Source organism: Prionailurus bengalensis, chromosome A1 (assembly GCF_016509475.1).
Source record: "Prionailurus bengalensis isolate Pbe53 chromosome A1, Fcat_Pben_1.1_paternal_pri, whole genome shotgun sequence".
Classification (NCBI taxonomy): Eukaryota; Metazoa; Chordata; class Mammalia; order Carnivora; family Felidae; genus Prionailurus; species Prionailurus bengalensis.
The window spans coordinates 179,759,904-179,774,937 of NC_057343.1; the positions used below are offsets into that span (position 1 = coordinate 179,759,904).

The 15,034-nt window shown below is 49.0% G+C and overlaps 2 protein-coding genes across 3 annotated transcripts in view; one reads left to right on the top strand and one right to left on the bottom strand.

The window, feature by feature from the left end:
- KCNIP1 (potassium voltage-gated channel interacting protein 1) overlaps positions 1 to 15,034 on the bottom strand; it is a 345,736-nt gene that overhangs the window by 312,294 nt on the left and 18,408 nt on the right. The gene's annotated exons all lie outside the window — the stretch shown is intronic.
- Positions 328 to 10,080, top strand: KCNMB1 (potassium calcium-activated channel subfamily M regulatory beta subunit 1). Of its 2 annotated transcripts, none has more exons than XM_043596121.1 (4): positions 328 to 487; positions 2,822 to 2,979; positions 4,388 to 4,559; positions 9,475 to 10,080. In XM_043596121.1, exons 2-4 carry the CDS (start codon positions 2,846 to 2,848, stop codon positions 9,742 to 9,744), a joined length of 576 nt encoding a protein of 191 aa, XP_043452056.1. In that variant the 5' UTR covers positions 328 to 487; positions 2,822 to 2,845; the 3' UTR covers positions 9,745 to 10,080. The 2 variants fall into 2 exon arrangements, with proteins under 2 accessions (XP_043452056.1, XP_043452054.1); XM_043596119.1 differs by lacking the exon at positions 328 to 487 and adding an exon at positions 566 to 709.

Consider the following 15,034-nt stretch of genomic DNA (forward strand, 5'->3'; position numbering starts at 1 on the left):
CTGCTTGGCTGGGCTTTAAAAGGTGGATTTCTCTTCCTCTGCCTCAAATCTCCATTATTCCTAACCTTCCTCATTACTCTGAACGAAGTAAGTTTTAAAAAAATCCCAATAATGTAGTTGAGAAAACTGAAGCTCAGAGAGGTGCCGTGACCTGCGCAGGGTCACACAGCATGCAAGTGTCGAAGGCTCTGGAGGGTTTGGAGGCTCCTGTGGGGAAATGCCAGCCCCCTAGTGGCTGATAAGCCCAACCCTTTGGAGTTCTAACTCCTCCTCCTTCCCTCATGTCAACAAAAGGAAAATCATTTCCCGTTCCTGACTTCTGTGCCAGACCAGAGAGACTGAGTGATGAAGAAATGTCTCTAAATGCACCGGGATGGTCTTTCCTGGCTTCTCAGTTTTGCTGTCTTTTGTTGTTCAAAATCTGTTTTCTACAGACCCTGGAAATTGCAGGTGTGGGGGCCTGGTAACGGCTGCTGTTGTCTCCTGGGTTGGTACCTACTCTCTTGAGTTTGTGTCCCGGGGCTGTGTGCTCAGACTTGACCATGTTTGGGCATGGAGGCTTGTCCCAGATGGGGACCAAAGCCCGCTTTCCCAGAGATGGGCTGGGAGCCCAAGCTTCTCGCTGCAGCTCAGGCAGCCTCTTTTGGGGTGGGGGCAGGGGCCAGGCAAGAAGTATCTGCCTGCTGAAGACTCCAGGGCACGGGAGACTGTGAGTAGTGCGTCCAGAGCCCTTGGGGAGTGGTTTCTCCAACGATTGACGACTGACCGGGGGTTAGTGGGGAGATCGTGGGGGAGGGAGGCTGGCCGGGGAACTTCCTTCCTTAAGGGAGGTCAATCAGGATTCTGGGCTCCAGAGGGGCTGACAGTGGTGTCAGCAGAGAGATGAGAACGGCTGGTGTCTGGGCCCATGGTCTGGTGGCCTACTGGGGGATCACTCCATGGCTGGATCACTCTAGTACCTCAGTGTCCTAGCACTCAGGTCCCAGCTCCCAGAGCACCAGAGGGTAGCCACCCGGAGTGCAGGGCCGGTCCTGGCATTTGTCCCCAGGGGAGGAGTGGGACAAAAAATAGGCTCAGCAAGAGCACTGGGGGCTTCTGCTCCAAACCTTCAGGATTCCCTTTGTTATACTAGTAACTAATGTTTAGTGACAGCCTGCCTGTGATCAATATGTGATATTTGGCATGTGACTTGATCTTTGTCAGAACTCTCTGAAGCAGGTACTATTATTCTTGTTTTATAGTCATATGGTTGCTAAGTGGCAAAGTCAGGGTTTGATCCCGGATCTGCTGACCTCAGAGTCCTCCCTGCCCCACCCCCCACCAAACCCTTAAACACCATACTCTACAATCTGTCCTTAAGGAAGAGAATGTCAACCAAAATGCCAGGTCTAGAGGACCCTCCAAAATCCTACCTTCTCCTTCATTCTCCATCTTTCCGAAATTCACCCCAGACTTTGAGTGACTTTTCCAAATGAAAGATATATCCAAAAAGTCCAGATATTTAGCAACTCTCAAAAGTGAGAATTTCTTCTTGGAGTCTAACTGAAATCCCTCCTCTTATAGCGGCAATCCATTTCTTCCTATCCAGGCCTTAGGGGATATCAGCAGTTCCTACTCTTCTTCCTGTCTGAAGGCCCTCCCTGTGGTTGTTAAATCCCATCCATACCGATAACTGTATCCATATCCATATCCTCACCCCATTCTTTTGTCCTGCGTGGTTTTATCACCACTCTGCAAATCTACTCTCTCAGTGTAGGTAAACAGTATCACCAGAGCATTACAGACAGGTGAGACCTGAATAGACAGCAGGTTCCAAACTTCTCTGTTATGGGGGGAGCCCCTCCCCTCCCCTCTCCTTCCCTCCCCTCCCCTCCCCTGTCCTCTCTCCTCTCCTCTCCTCTCCTCCTGAGTTCCCAGACCTGGTCACCCAACACCCCTTCCTTCCCAGTGTCAGGAGTGCCCAGGGGCTGGGAGGACACAAGAAGGCATGCAGCAGAGGAGACAGTGCCCCTGGGAGGACTGAGTAGCCTGGAAGGTAGGGGACTCACCAATGGCAGCTTCTGGAGTACATCCCCACTCTCCAGTAAAGAGCCCGTTGTGTTCGGGGTACTCAGCCTACCTGGCTGCCTGCTGGGGGCCCTGCTGCCCCTACTCTGCTTGCTGCCCCCAGCCCGGCCAGCCTTGCCTGGGGATTGTTTGGTAAACTGTGAAGTGTCCTAGGAGAAAGTGTTTGGGTGTTCCACACCTGCTGCCTACTGTTTCTGTTTATGTCACTGTACTACTTTTCTATTGCTGCCATAACAATTACTACATACTTGGTGGCCCCAAACAACAGAAATCTCCTCTCACATAGTTCTGGAAGCCAGAAGTCCAAAGTCTCCTCTGGCTTCTTACCTTCTCCTCTTGTCAAAGGACCCTTGTGATTACATTTGGGGTCTGCATGGATAATTCAAGATAATCTCCCCATCTCAGCATCCCTAAAGTCTTTGCCATGTAAAGTACCAGTCGCAGATTCCAGGGCTGAGAATATGGACCTCCTCTTAGGAGCCAATAGTGAGCCTATCATACATGCGACCTTGGACTAGTCACTCTACCTCTCTGGGCCCCGGATCCTTCAACGGTGGAAAGGGGATGATACTTGCCTCTCAGAGCAGATGGGAGGCTTACATTGGGGTCAAAAAAGCCCTCTGAAGTTGCAACACTCCACATAAAACTAGAGGTGGTGTTGATCTTTGAGTACCCTCCCCTCTTACCTGTCCCCGCTGTGGGGATTACCTGCTGCCTGTGCTCATCCCGTGTCTGTTTGCCTCTGTGGCTCCAGAAATGACCGCTGCCTGCAGTGGACATGGGGAAGAAGCTGGTGATGGCCCAGAAGCGGGGAGAGACTCGAGCCCTTTGCCTGGGTGTGGCCATGGTGGTGTGTGCTGTCATTGCCTACTATATCCTGGGCACGACCATGCTGCCCCTCTACCAGAAAAGGTACTGCACTCTCCTGGCTGCCCCACCCTCCAGCCATTCTCCCAAGGGTCTATTCTGCCAGGAAGCCCAGCCTCTTCCTACCCCTCCCCTTGACTTCACATCAGGCAGGAAGGTCTGGACAATCCTCAGTCTTAGGGTTCACGGTTCAAGTGCAGGGAGGGTAGGCCTGACCGGACCCTGCTCATCCGGGGTTCTGGGACCTGGGGGTGGCAGACATAGGAGGCCCTTCTCACAAGAAACGGTGAAGGATCAGAGCAAATGCTCCAGCGTGAGTTTAACCCCGGAGAAATCAGAGTTCTAGATTTTCATAGCTCATTTGCACAGTTTGACTCCCCTTCGGAAACCTCCTAGTCAGGTGGGCGTCTAGACTTCTGTTGAATACCTCAAGTGACAGGGAGCTCAGTACTTCATTGTACATACCATTTCATTTTGGGGCTTTTCTGAGTAGGAAATGTCACACTGAGCCAAAGCCTGCTCCCCTGGAGCTCTGTTCTGGAAGCTCACAGATGTTCCATGCCCTTGCTCCCTGACATGTCAACCACTCGAGCTTTTAAAGGAAAAGGTGTGAAGTTCCTGATCCATTGTCTCCACTTGTGGTTTGAGGATAAGTCTCAGACCCTCGCCTCTGGACATTTCCAGCTGCTGATAGTCCCTCCATCTGGCAATGTGTGTCTTGCCTGATAAATGGGAGATGAGTCACAGTTGATCCCCTGATGGGTTGATGAGCCTGTTAGCCTCTCCTGGGCCGGCTTCTTCCCCATGTTTTATAACCCTGGAGCGATTCCAGGTTGGAAACTTACCCGAGAGAGGCATTGTACAGGACTGCTGTGTGCCTATGACACGTTATCTCCAGGTTGACTGCCATCCCCACCAACCTCCCTACCCTGGCACAAATCAAGTCCCTTCTACATCCACTCATTTTAGGGGAAAAGGCAGAGGTCCGTTGTGGCCTCAGAAAAGTCATTCGACTTTTCTGAGCCCTTCTTCCCACCGCCTGCAAGATGAGGATGGTGTGGCTAAGGGCTAAGGGGTCTCAGGTCTGGCTGCTCAGCGGAATCAAGGCAGGGGGCTTTTAAAAACATACCAGGGCCTGGGCCCCGCCCACCTTAGGAATTCTGATTCCCTTGTTCTGGGGCATGGCTTGGACTTGGAAATCTTTTCAAAAGCTCCCCAGGGCTTTGGGTCAGCAGCCCGGGGGAGAATCATTTATCTAGATGATCTCTAAGAGGCTTAAAAGCATTGATATTCTGATTCTATGGTTCTTGTGAGTGGGGTCACACTCCTTTAGTGCTAGATGATTATGGCAAGATGGAAGTCCCAGGCCTAGTCTCTCCAAAAGGGTTTAAACCTGGTGCTCTGTGCCACCCAGGTTCTGAGATATGTATGTATGTGCACATGGTCTCCCCAGCGTGTGGACCCAGGAATCCACGTGCCACCTGATTGAGACCAACATCAGGGACCAAGAGGAGCTGGAGGGCAAAAAGGTGCCCCAGTACCCATGCCTGTGGGTCAATGTGTCAGCTGTGGGCCGGTGGGCTGTGCTGTACCACACGGAGGACACTCGTGACCAGAACCAGCAGGTACTGACTAGGGGGGGGGGGGAAGGGGAGGGGATGGGCACATATCCCCCTTGCCCCTGGCAGGTGCATGGGCCTCTTCCTAACTGGATCCACATCTCCACTCTAGAGCATGGAGCCTGAGCCTACGTGATGAGGGTCCACAGCTGATATGAGGTCCAGCCAGACTTAGCTCTTCTGGGTTGGAGTTAGACAGACCTGGGTTGGAATCCCCACTCTGCCACTAAGTCCTGTATGACTTGGGGCAGGCAGTGAGCCCCTCTAAGCTCAGCTGCCACCTTTGCTGGAGTGCTGTTAATGAAGACAGAGGCTGTGTAGTGTGCTGAGTTCAATGTCAGGTGGATAGCTGGCACTTGTATAAGGTGAGTCAAATGAGAGACCAGACCCAGAGCTGACCCCATGGGAGGGAACTCCTGAGATCCCCCTCGCTTCCCCCAGGAAAGCAGAGGCTGGAGAAATCTCTGGAAACCAGTGCTTGGGAGATTTTTCCCATCACTACCTCCTGCACCCCCAACCCACCATCCTAGTCTTTCCTATAGAAAATACAAGTTGGCCTTATCCATTCACTCATTCATTCAATAGTCACTGAGCACTTCCTGTGGCAGGAGCTTTGGACTTAGGAGGAGAGAGCTTACATGGGGAATAATATCTAATGGGGAGGGATCAGTGCCATAGAGAGGAAAAGAGAAAATTATGGGGTCAAGGGCAGGAGTGACTTTTTCTAGCCATCAGCGAGGTGAGGGTGTCAGGAAAGTATTTGTGTTAGGCTTTAAAAATCAGCAGGAGTGAGATACACAGAAACATGGAAGGCAGCATGCATGGCAAATGGAGGGCATAGAATAGAAGGTACTGGAAGGCGTGCTGCAGAAACCAATGCAGAGCTCAGTGGGACAGGAAGATGTTGTGGAGATGGGCTCCACATGACCCACATACGGAATCAGAAAGTCTTTTGTTTGTGAAAGGTTTTTATATGTTTTTTTGAGAGAAGCAAAACTTTAGTGAAAACACTACAAGTTATGGATAATAATTAGTTCCTATATTTAAAAAAAAAAGATTATAGAAAACACTTTACTGATTTTTTTTTTTTTTGATAAAAAGATCGTCTTTAAGGATATCTGGGTGAAACAGCGAACACAACACAGTAGGAAAGGAGAAGTAAGTGTTGAATTCCAGTGCAAGACACAACACAGCACCATTAGCAAAGTGGGTAGAAGAAGCTATCCTACAACGCATGGAGTTAGACTTTTATATCCAGTAGAGATTTTTTCCAAGCTTTAGAAGTCCAGCGTAAGGAAGAGAATTGGGGGAAGGGCTAAGCTTATTTACCATCACCATTTTACCAAAAAACACAATGATTCAACCTCATGAGAAATAGAGGTTGGTCTGCCTGAATAGCAAATAGAGCAAATGCCAAGGCGGTCTGATCTCTCCGATTCCATTGGGACAGGTAGAGACCTGTCTCATCAACCTGGGCCCGGGACAGGTCAAGTTCCTTTGCATTTGTACCAGAAAGCCGGAGCTTTATCTGGAAGAAGTTCACTCCAAATAATGCTCCATGGTGCTGATTTTAGCAGGAGGTAGGGTCATAAATGCCTACCATTTCCTAGGGGAAGGCTCTACTGGTTACCGGGAACTTAAATCCAAGTAGACCATAAAGAAGGGAAATGCTAATGATATTCTGGCACAGTACAAGCTGTGTGCCTGTCATCTCTGCCAAGGACTATGCAAGTATGGAATTGAAATGTGATCAGGCAATCTGGCACTGGTCAACTCTGGCCATGCATGGAACCACCTGGGGACTTAACAAAACTGGGTTCCTACACCAGACCAACTGATGCAGAATTTTAGGGCTCTCCAGGTGATTCTAAGGCTTAGAATTACCTCTGCGAGCAAACAGGAGTCTTTAAAGGGTCTGTGGTCCTGGGAGCATGATCAGAGTGGTACAGAGGAGTGTGAAGTTCAACGACTGGGCAGAGAGTCTGGGGCCATGACAAGCAGCCAGGATGGAGGTAGGGCCTGCAGTGAGGATGGATGCTGACAGTCAGAGTTTGGTAGCTGCTGGGATGGGATGGGAAGGGCAGAGTGTTGATGGTGCACAGTGGGATTACTGACAGTGTCGGGGGGTCATAGAGAAATGGGTCTGGACAGTGCAAGGTGACCAGACCTGTTTTGTCAGCACTAACATGACTCAGCCCCACCAGATGGGGATAGAGCCCCTACGTCCTCCTGAATCAGCACCTACCTGACTCCTGCTTCTTCTTTGGCATTCAGTGGCTGCTGATTTATCCCAAGGAGCAAGAAGCAAATTCCCAAAGACAACCAGAAGGGATCACTGGTGTGATAGGAATTGCGAGCAGGCCGGCTTGCAGGCTGCCTGCCTGACTCTGAGGTTGCTAGTTCAGAGGAGCAAGGGGCCAGATCTGCCCCTGTAGTGAGCTGTCTGCAGCATGTGAGACATGTGAGAGCGTGTGGACATGCTCTGCCTGCACCTGTAAGGACAGTGCAGGCTGGTAGCCACAGACTCTTCTGTCTTCTTTCTCCTAGCACCCAGGCATCACCAGGAGAGGTGCTAAAGAGGCTGCTGCTCTGGTGGGACAGTGGAAGCGCCCTTTGTGGTTTTGTCAAGCAGCTGGGTTGGTGTGCCAGCTACCCCATCTACTTTCATTCAGCTCTGGAGTACAGGGAGCCAGTGCTCTGAGCCAGCTGGGCGTGCTCCGGATTCACATGTGAAAGGCCAGTCAAGGCTACCGCCCCCCAGCCTCACTCTGAGGAAGGAGGTTACTGGTCAGCTACTGGTTCTCCCATGAGCCTTAGTGCAGGAGATTCTAAGCCCCTTCCCATGCTCTGTGCTGAGAATGTGTTGTCACAGGACTTGGGGAAAGGTTGGACCATTTCAGATCCTTCATATAACTCAGAGGTAGCTGGATCCCGGACAGGGGACAGAGGATGCAGATAGGCCCCAGGCCTCTGAGGCCAGTCCTGCAAAGTGAACTCCTGTCCAGTGTCTTGTCAAAAAGTCCCACCAAAGGATCCAGCATGACCACATGCTGGCAAAAGACACAGAGGGGCCCAGGATGGGCACAAGCCCTCACCTGAGAGCTTATCCACCAGTCCCTCTTTAAGAATGGAAAGAAAGAGCTGTTGTTGCAATTTCATAGTTAAGTCACATTATTTTTGTTATTACTTTTGATAGCATCTTCCATTTACTCAGCACTTAGCATGTGCTGGGCTCTGTGCTAGGGGCTTTACATGTATCATGTCTTCTAATGTCCTCACAAACCCATTTTGCAAGACTCAGAGAGGTTGTACAACTTGGAACTGGTGGCTGAATCCAGGTCTGTCTGGTTCCACCGCCACACCATTGCTCAATGGGGTAGATTACCAAGGTCATAGTGAGAGGCACTGGGGAGACAGGCTAGGTCCTCTCAGCTCAGAATTCTGAATTCACCTGCTACGGGACCCTGCAGTGCCCAACAACTTAGACTGGCAGATTCCCTGGAGGCAGTGTTTCCCAGCCTTAGTTGCTCCCTGGCTGGCTGGGAACCTACTTGGGTGGCAGTTCCCCCACATCCCAGGCTGTCAGAACGTGAATGCAACCATCCTCTTTACTGCTGGATGAGCGCTGTGCAGGCCAGCAGCTTTGGGGACGGGGTCTCATTCACATCCAGGAAGTGACCAAGGCCTGGGGAGAGGCTGGCTCAACATTACACATGTTGATCTTGGACATGATTATACTAGGCCAGTGGTCTCAGACCACTGTAGGAAGGGATCACTTGTTTTCTGGACCCTGCCCTCAGTAATTCAGAGTGAGCGGGAAGCTGCGCTCTGGCCAGGTGGTCTGCTGCAGATTTTGTGACGGGGAGACCACCTTTGCAGATTATCTCCCAGAGCCTCACATACATAACATTCAGACCTCCCGGCACAGAATGGAGATAAAAGCAGGGTCTCCATTCTGTGCCTCCTCTGCAGAACTTTCCAGATGGACCTCACCTGACCAGGCCAGAGGCTCCTAACAACCAGTGTCAGAATTAAATGTGTGCCGTGCTTTGCCTGCACAAGCTCTTTCAAATGTAATGTCTTTTTCCTTTGAATCCCAGTATCAAATACTGGCTTGCCAATATCTTTTTTTTGGCTCACAAAGGGCTAGAACCACAGAGGGTTTTTGATTCAAATTTTTGCCAATGTTTTAAAACTGCGGGAGTTCACATTAAAATTTGGGGTTCTGGCTTTTCTTGAAATTTTGGAGGCCTGGCTACAACAGGTCATCTGGATCACATGGCATGCATCGTCCAGATGGCGTGAGGACTGCCAGTCTGGAAGCTTCTGGCTCTCTTCATTTCATCAGCTCCCCCCCCCCGACAATTGTCCCCGGCACCAGGGGAAGTGTCAGGTGGCACCCGTCATCTCTTCCCTCCCCCACTTCACATGTGGATGCTGCAGTGTGAGCCCCATGGGCAACTGAGCGTATGACCTCTGCCCTGGATCCAAATGCAGAGCCTACTCGGTCTGTGTCACTCATTGGCCAGTTAAGTTTGAAGCCCGTCTTTAATAACATCCTTTGAAGGAGATATTGCTATTAACCCATTTAAGAGATAAGATATCAAGGTTGAGAAAGGCGAGCAATTTGCCTAAGGTTCTACAGCCAGTGGAGGCAGAACTAGGACTCCAGTTGGGTCCCCCCTCCAGGTGTGGGCATGTACCCTGATTGGCTCCTGGGCCACTGTCCTCACAAATGACACTGTGAAGGTGCCCTCTGGAACCAAGCAGTGCACAGCCTTCCAAGCTTCAACCAGTCCCAACTCCCAGCCGGGGGCCCAACGCCAAAGCCAACACTTTCCCTTACTTCATGCCAGCCCCTCATCTTGCCCAAAGCTACAGGGATTTCTGACTTCATGGGTGCTCTTGCTTCCCCTCACAGTGCTCCTACATCCCACGCAGCCTGGAAAACTACCAGGTGGCCCGGGCCGATGTGGAGAAGGTCAGAACGAACTTCCACGAGCATCGGATTTTCTACTGCTTCTCAACGACTCGGGAGAATGAGACCACTGTCCTATACCGGCGCCTCTATGGACCCCAGACCTTGCTCTTCTCTCTCTTCTGGCCCACCTTCCTGCTGACCGGTGGCCTCCTCATTATCGCCATGGTGAAGATCAACCAGTCCCTTTCCATCCTGGCGGCTCAGAAGTAGACCTATCCATGCCACAGCATGCTCGGCTGGAGGGGAATGGGTGGGCCCCCAGGCCTCTCCCTACTCATGTATCCATGTCTCCTCCCCCTGCCTTCTCACTATTAGGGCTCTTATCCATCCCACCTTCCGCTACGTGGGTGGGCCTTGGGAAATCCCTTTGTTAACTCATTCCTGATATGATGGGATACGGAATGTGCAACAGCCCCCTGGTGCTTCAGAGAGCTCCAGGCCAGCTGGTAACAGCTTCCCATCGCCTGTCCCCACTCAACTGGCTCAAACCCACTTTCTACTGAGCCACGGACCCCGCCCCACAGACAACAATGATGCTTATCTCTGTGCCTGTGTTTTCTCGGTTGGCTCAAAGGCCCACCTTTGCTGTCCCTGGCAAACCTCAGTTCCTTCTTTGAATTCCATAATGAAATTATGGGACAGCAGGTCCCACGTATACAGAACATTTAGAATATTGCTTTTAGGACACTCAGTGCTATATGCATTTTTATTCCAAAATTAACAAATATAGGCACAAACTTCTGGTTCTAAAATACTTAAGTCATGGGGATGTCATGTACAGCATAGTGACTATAGTTAACAATTCTGTATTACATATTGGAAAGTTGCTAAGAGAGTAAATCTTAAAAGTGCTCATCACAAGAAAACAAATTTGTAGCTATGTATGGTGACAGATGTTAACTAGATTTAGTGCGGTGATCATTTTGCAATATACACAATATTATGTTGTACACCTGAAACGGATGTAATGTTATATGTCAATTATACCTCAATAAAATATACATATATACATCAAGAGGCTATAAGGAAATATACTAAAATACATCAAAATATTAACAGAGGGATTGGGATGGTGGTTAATTTTCATTTTCTTCCTCATCCCTCTTTTTATTTTTCATACTTTTCTAAGTTTTCAGCAGCAGGAAGGTGTGGTTTCATTGGTTTTGTTTTTAATGAGAAAAGCAACGGTAGGTATCATTTTAAGAAGATTTGGAAGGGTGAGCCTCACGTCCCCAAACAGGTGGAAGTAGGCTGGGGAGGGGTTGGGCTCCAATCAGAGGCAGGCTTTTGAGAACATACAATTTTAAGAGCCCTCTATGGAAGGAAGGTAACCACATAGATGGGGATGCATAATTTACAATGCAGGTAAGTATAAGGCACTGGCCCTGCAAGGGAAGCCTGTCTCACACATGAAAAGGGCATAAGTGGAGGATGCCATCGTCTCTACTGTTACTACTCCAAGAAGTTACCCTACAGCAGTGGTTCTCAAAGTACAGTCCCTGGTCCAGCGACATCAGCATTCTGGGGAGCCTTGGGAGAAATGCACGTTCTCAGGCCCCGGCTCCAGCCCAAGGGAGTGTGGTGGAGTGGGGTGAGGTGGCGGGTGGAGGAGGGGGACAGCATTCTGTATGTTAACAATGGCTGCAGGGGCTGCTGTGGTACCCCCAAGCGTGAGAACCACTGGTGTAGGGAACCAGTGCCCTGTCACCGGGCTTTTCGGAATGGATGGATGACTGTTTGACAGTGCAGTTCCTGAGCTGGATGTGAAGTTAGGCTGGCATCTCTGAAGTTCCTTCTGGAGCTGTGATTCTAGATGCAGCCCCAGGGTATAAATCTTGTCTCTGCCTCTGCCAGATTTCATCTCTCAGATTCACAGTTGTTTCATCTTGAAAAAGTGACTCCTCCTTTTGGGTGGTTGGGAGGGCTGAATGAAGGTTTGGCACATGGTAGGTGGCCAGAATGGAAGCAATTATTAATTACCATAATAAGAAATAAATACTCAGAAGCTCCCAGAAGCAATTATACCAAAGATAATGTTAGCTAGCATTTATTGGTGCTTATGTATTACATGCTGGGCACTGTGCTAAGCAGTTTGCCTTGTAGAAATTCAGCAAGGTACTACTCAGCCTACCTCAGAGAGGAGAGAACAGCATAGGACAGTGGTTAAGTATGTGAACTTGTGATGTGGACTGCCTGGCTTCAAATACCGAACCCTGCCATTCACTAGCTGGGTGACCTTGGACAAATACCTCAATTTCCTCATTTGCAAAATAAGAACTAATAATACCTCCCTTTTAGGATTGTTGGTATTAAATTAGTTATTCTACAAGCTTCTTAGACTAGTGACTGGCATATGGCAAGTGCTCTATAAGATACTATGAAAAACTGAAGCTCTAAGATGTCATTGGCCAAGGTCATTCATATAGCAGGTGAGGAGCTAGGAATCAAGCCCTGGGCTGTGTGTGTCATTCCAGAGCGGACTGTCAACCACAGTACTTGAGCAGACACAGCTGAAAGGCTGAGGGCCCCAGTCCCCCAAAGTCCCAGGGACCAGGTAAGGACTAGTGCTACGTCCCTGGAACCCAATGGTGCTTTCATACAAGTCAGGGATGTGAGGGGAGAGCATCTGTAATCTGCATGAACATCTCTTACTTCTAACCAGAGAACCCTGATATACCCCATACCCTCCAGGCTCTTATCTGGGGACATTCCTTCCAAGGGGACTGCACCATTCCCCAGAGGTTCTCCCTTCTGGGGTCAGGGAAGTCTCAAGTCCTCCGAGTCTTTTAAGAAAGCCTCAGAGGTGACATTGTACTATGGTAATGGTACTAATGGTAAGACATTACCATTGGAGGAAATTAGACAAAGCATACAATGGGATCTCTCTGTATTATGTCTTCTAGTGGTATGGGAATCTGCAAGTATCTCAAAAATTTAAGTTTGATATAAATAATAATAAGAAAAAGTCCCCACCATAAGTCTCGCTTAAAGGGACTCCTTCACACATGGTTTTCATGTATCTGCATTTGGGGCTAAGATACATAGAAACTCAAACAGCCCCTGTGAGGGGAAAGGCCGTGTACCTCTAGAAAAATGCCCAGCCCCCAGTGCCCCATGCATTATTAATGGTGACCTTCATTGGCCTGGGACACATGCCCTCCTCCTGTCAATAAGACTGGATTATATCTGCCTGCTGCTCACAGAACTCCATGTACAGGATGAGTGTGAAATAGTGGGCATTTGAGCATGATAAGTGAGACACTGAGGAAAAATGTTTTTTGGGATAATAGCTGCCTAGGAGCAGAAAGCCCTCATCAGTTCTTAATAAATCACTGCTAATGAGCATCTTGTGTTTCCACTGTTTTTTGCTTTTCATCTCACGGGCCAGTGACTCACACCTGGAGAGGTGCACCAGGCTTGCTCCCCTATGCCCCTCCCCTGGAATCAGCCCATGTGGTAGGGATCAGAGACAGGGGATGGGGAGGCCAGAGATCAATCAGACCCACTGCCTTCCTTCAAGGAGCTTTTCCATCCTTGCCAGTCTTCCCCACCATTACCAAGGTCTTTCTTTTTCACAGTGAAGAAAAAGGAAGGAACCGAACTTACGCAAATTCAAAACAGTGCAATCTCAAATACTGATAAATCTTTCTGTGAATTATTGAAATGATTCCAGACTCACTCCATCAACAATGTATCCAGAATTTCTCCTAATTTTAAAGCTCATTTTTCAAGTCAGTGGATTGTAAACTGCAGTCATTCTATTGCTAATTGACAGTACAGGCTGGTGCGTAAATGTTATCTCCTGTCTTTTGGAATAGAGTTGCATTTAGGGAATTTTGAATTATATGAAATGTTTGGGAGTATACTGTTTGAACAAAGTGTAACTATCCTGTACCTCACCAGTGGCTGCCTTTTCACATGGAGGGACAAGAGGAAGATCAAAGCAAGATCAGAAAGACAGGGAGAAATTCACCCCAGTGTAGTGTAGTGTTTCTCACAGAGGAGGCTTGCAAGGTCAAAAATGTTCGCAATAATATTAAGATGTTCAGCTGCTTCCTAGATTTCCATGACTCTCCCTTCCCACTCACATAAAACAGATGATCCTCAGCCAACTTCCTTAAAGGATTTGGGAGATGGGGAAGGGATGAATATGGATGCAAAGCCAACAACTTCCAGCTGATGGGTGGGCAGAGTTGCGGATTTATCCAAAGGCTGCATCTTCTCCCTCAGTTGCAGTCTTTAATCTCTTATAATCTCCATCACCCCTTACCAAGCTCCCTCTTTCCTGATACACACAAACTACAAACAGGGCCTTGCTACCTAGCTTTTACATGTATAGCTCATTTAATCCTAGCAATATTCTTTAGTTTACTATTGCTATCTTCACATCCTAAATGAGGCAACCGAGGCACAGAGGAGGAATTTAGCCTATCACAGATCAGAAGTTAGCAAAATGCAGAGCTGGGATTCAAACCTGGACAGTATGGCTTCAGACCTTACTCTCAAAGTTCTGTGATTCCTGCCCTGCAGCCTGTGCTCCTTATAACAAACGGAGAATGCCGCACAGAGCACAGTCAGTACTGGGAATCTGTTGGATGCTTCCATATACCTTCTCACAGAGCCCAGGCTTTCAGCTGGCTCCCTGGAGTCACATCCCTCAAGGGGGAACAGATGTAGGTTGAGTATGTGTCCAAAAAGGCCCTGCAAAGCTTCTGATGTGGGCATTACTGAGACAGACAGGGGCCATGCAGTCAGCTACAATCTGTCTGACTCCACCACCACCAGCCCGCAGCCCATTAAAGACTAGATGGGAACCCAGGGACACTGGGGCTACAACAATCCCACGGCTCACTCCATTAAGCAGAATGGGGGGCACCGGGGTGGGTCAGTCAGTTAAGCATCTGACTCTTGGTTTCGGCTCAGGTCATGATCTCACAGTTTCATGGGTTCAAGCCTGGCTTTGGGCTCCATGCTGACAGTGCAGAACCCGCTTGAGATACTCTCCCCCCGACCCCCGCCCTGTCTCTGCATCTCTCCCCACTAGCACAGTCTCTGTCTCTCTCAAAAATAAACAGACTTTTAAAAAAAGCAGAATGGAAGAGAGGCTGGTCTCACATGACTCTCTCAAGACCCCACACTTCTCTCAGTGATCCTTGTTTTCTTTCCCAATTGTTCCCAAACCATTGGCTTAATAGTCCACTCAGCCACTCTAGAATTTGTCCAGGAGTTGACAGCATGCTTATTTATACAGAGCTTTGGAGCCCTCTCTTGCTATTAGTAATAGAAATCAGGCCATACCAAGAATCATGTGACTCTTCTTGGTATTTAAGTAATTTTTCCTATGACTCTATTGACAACTCAAGTAGTCATATTCTTAGAAACCTCTTATACATACGTGTCTTTAAACACTGTTTTATACACCCTCCATTGAAATTCCCTGAGCCACAAGCCAGAACTTCATTGATTTTGAGTAGCCAGAGCTTTCTGAGCTCCTGACCTT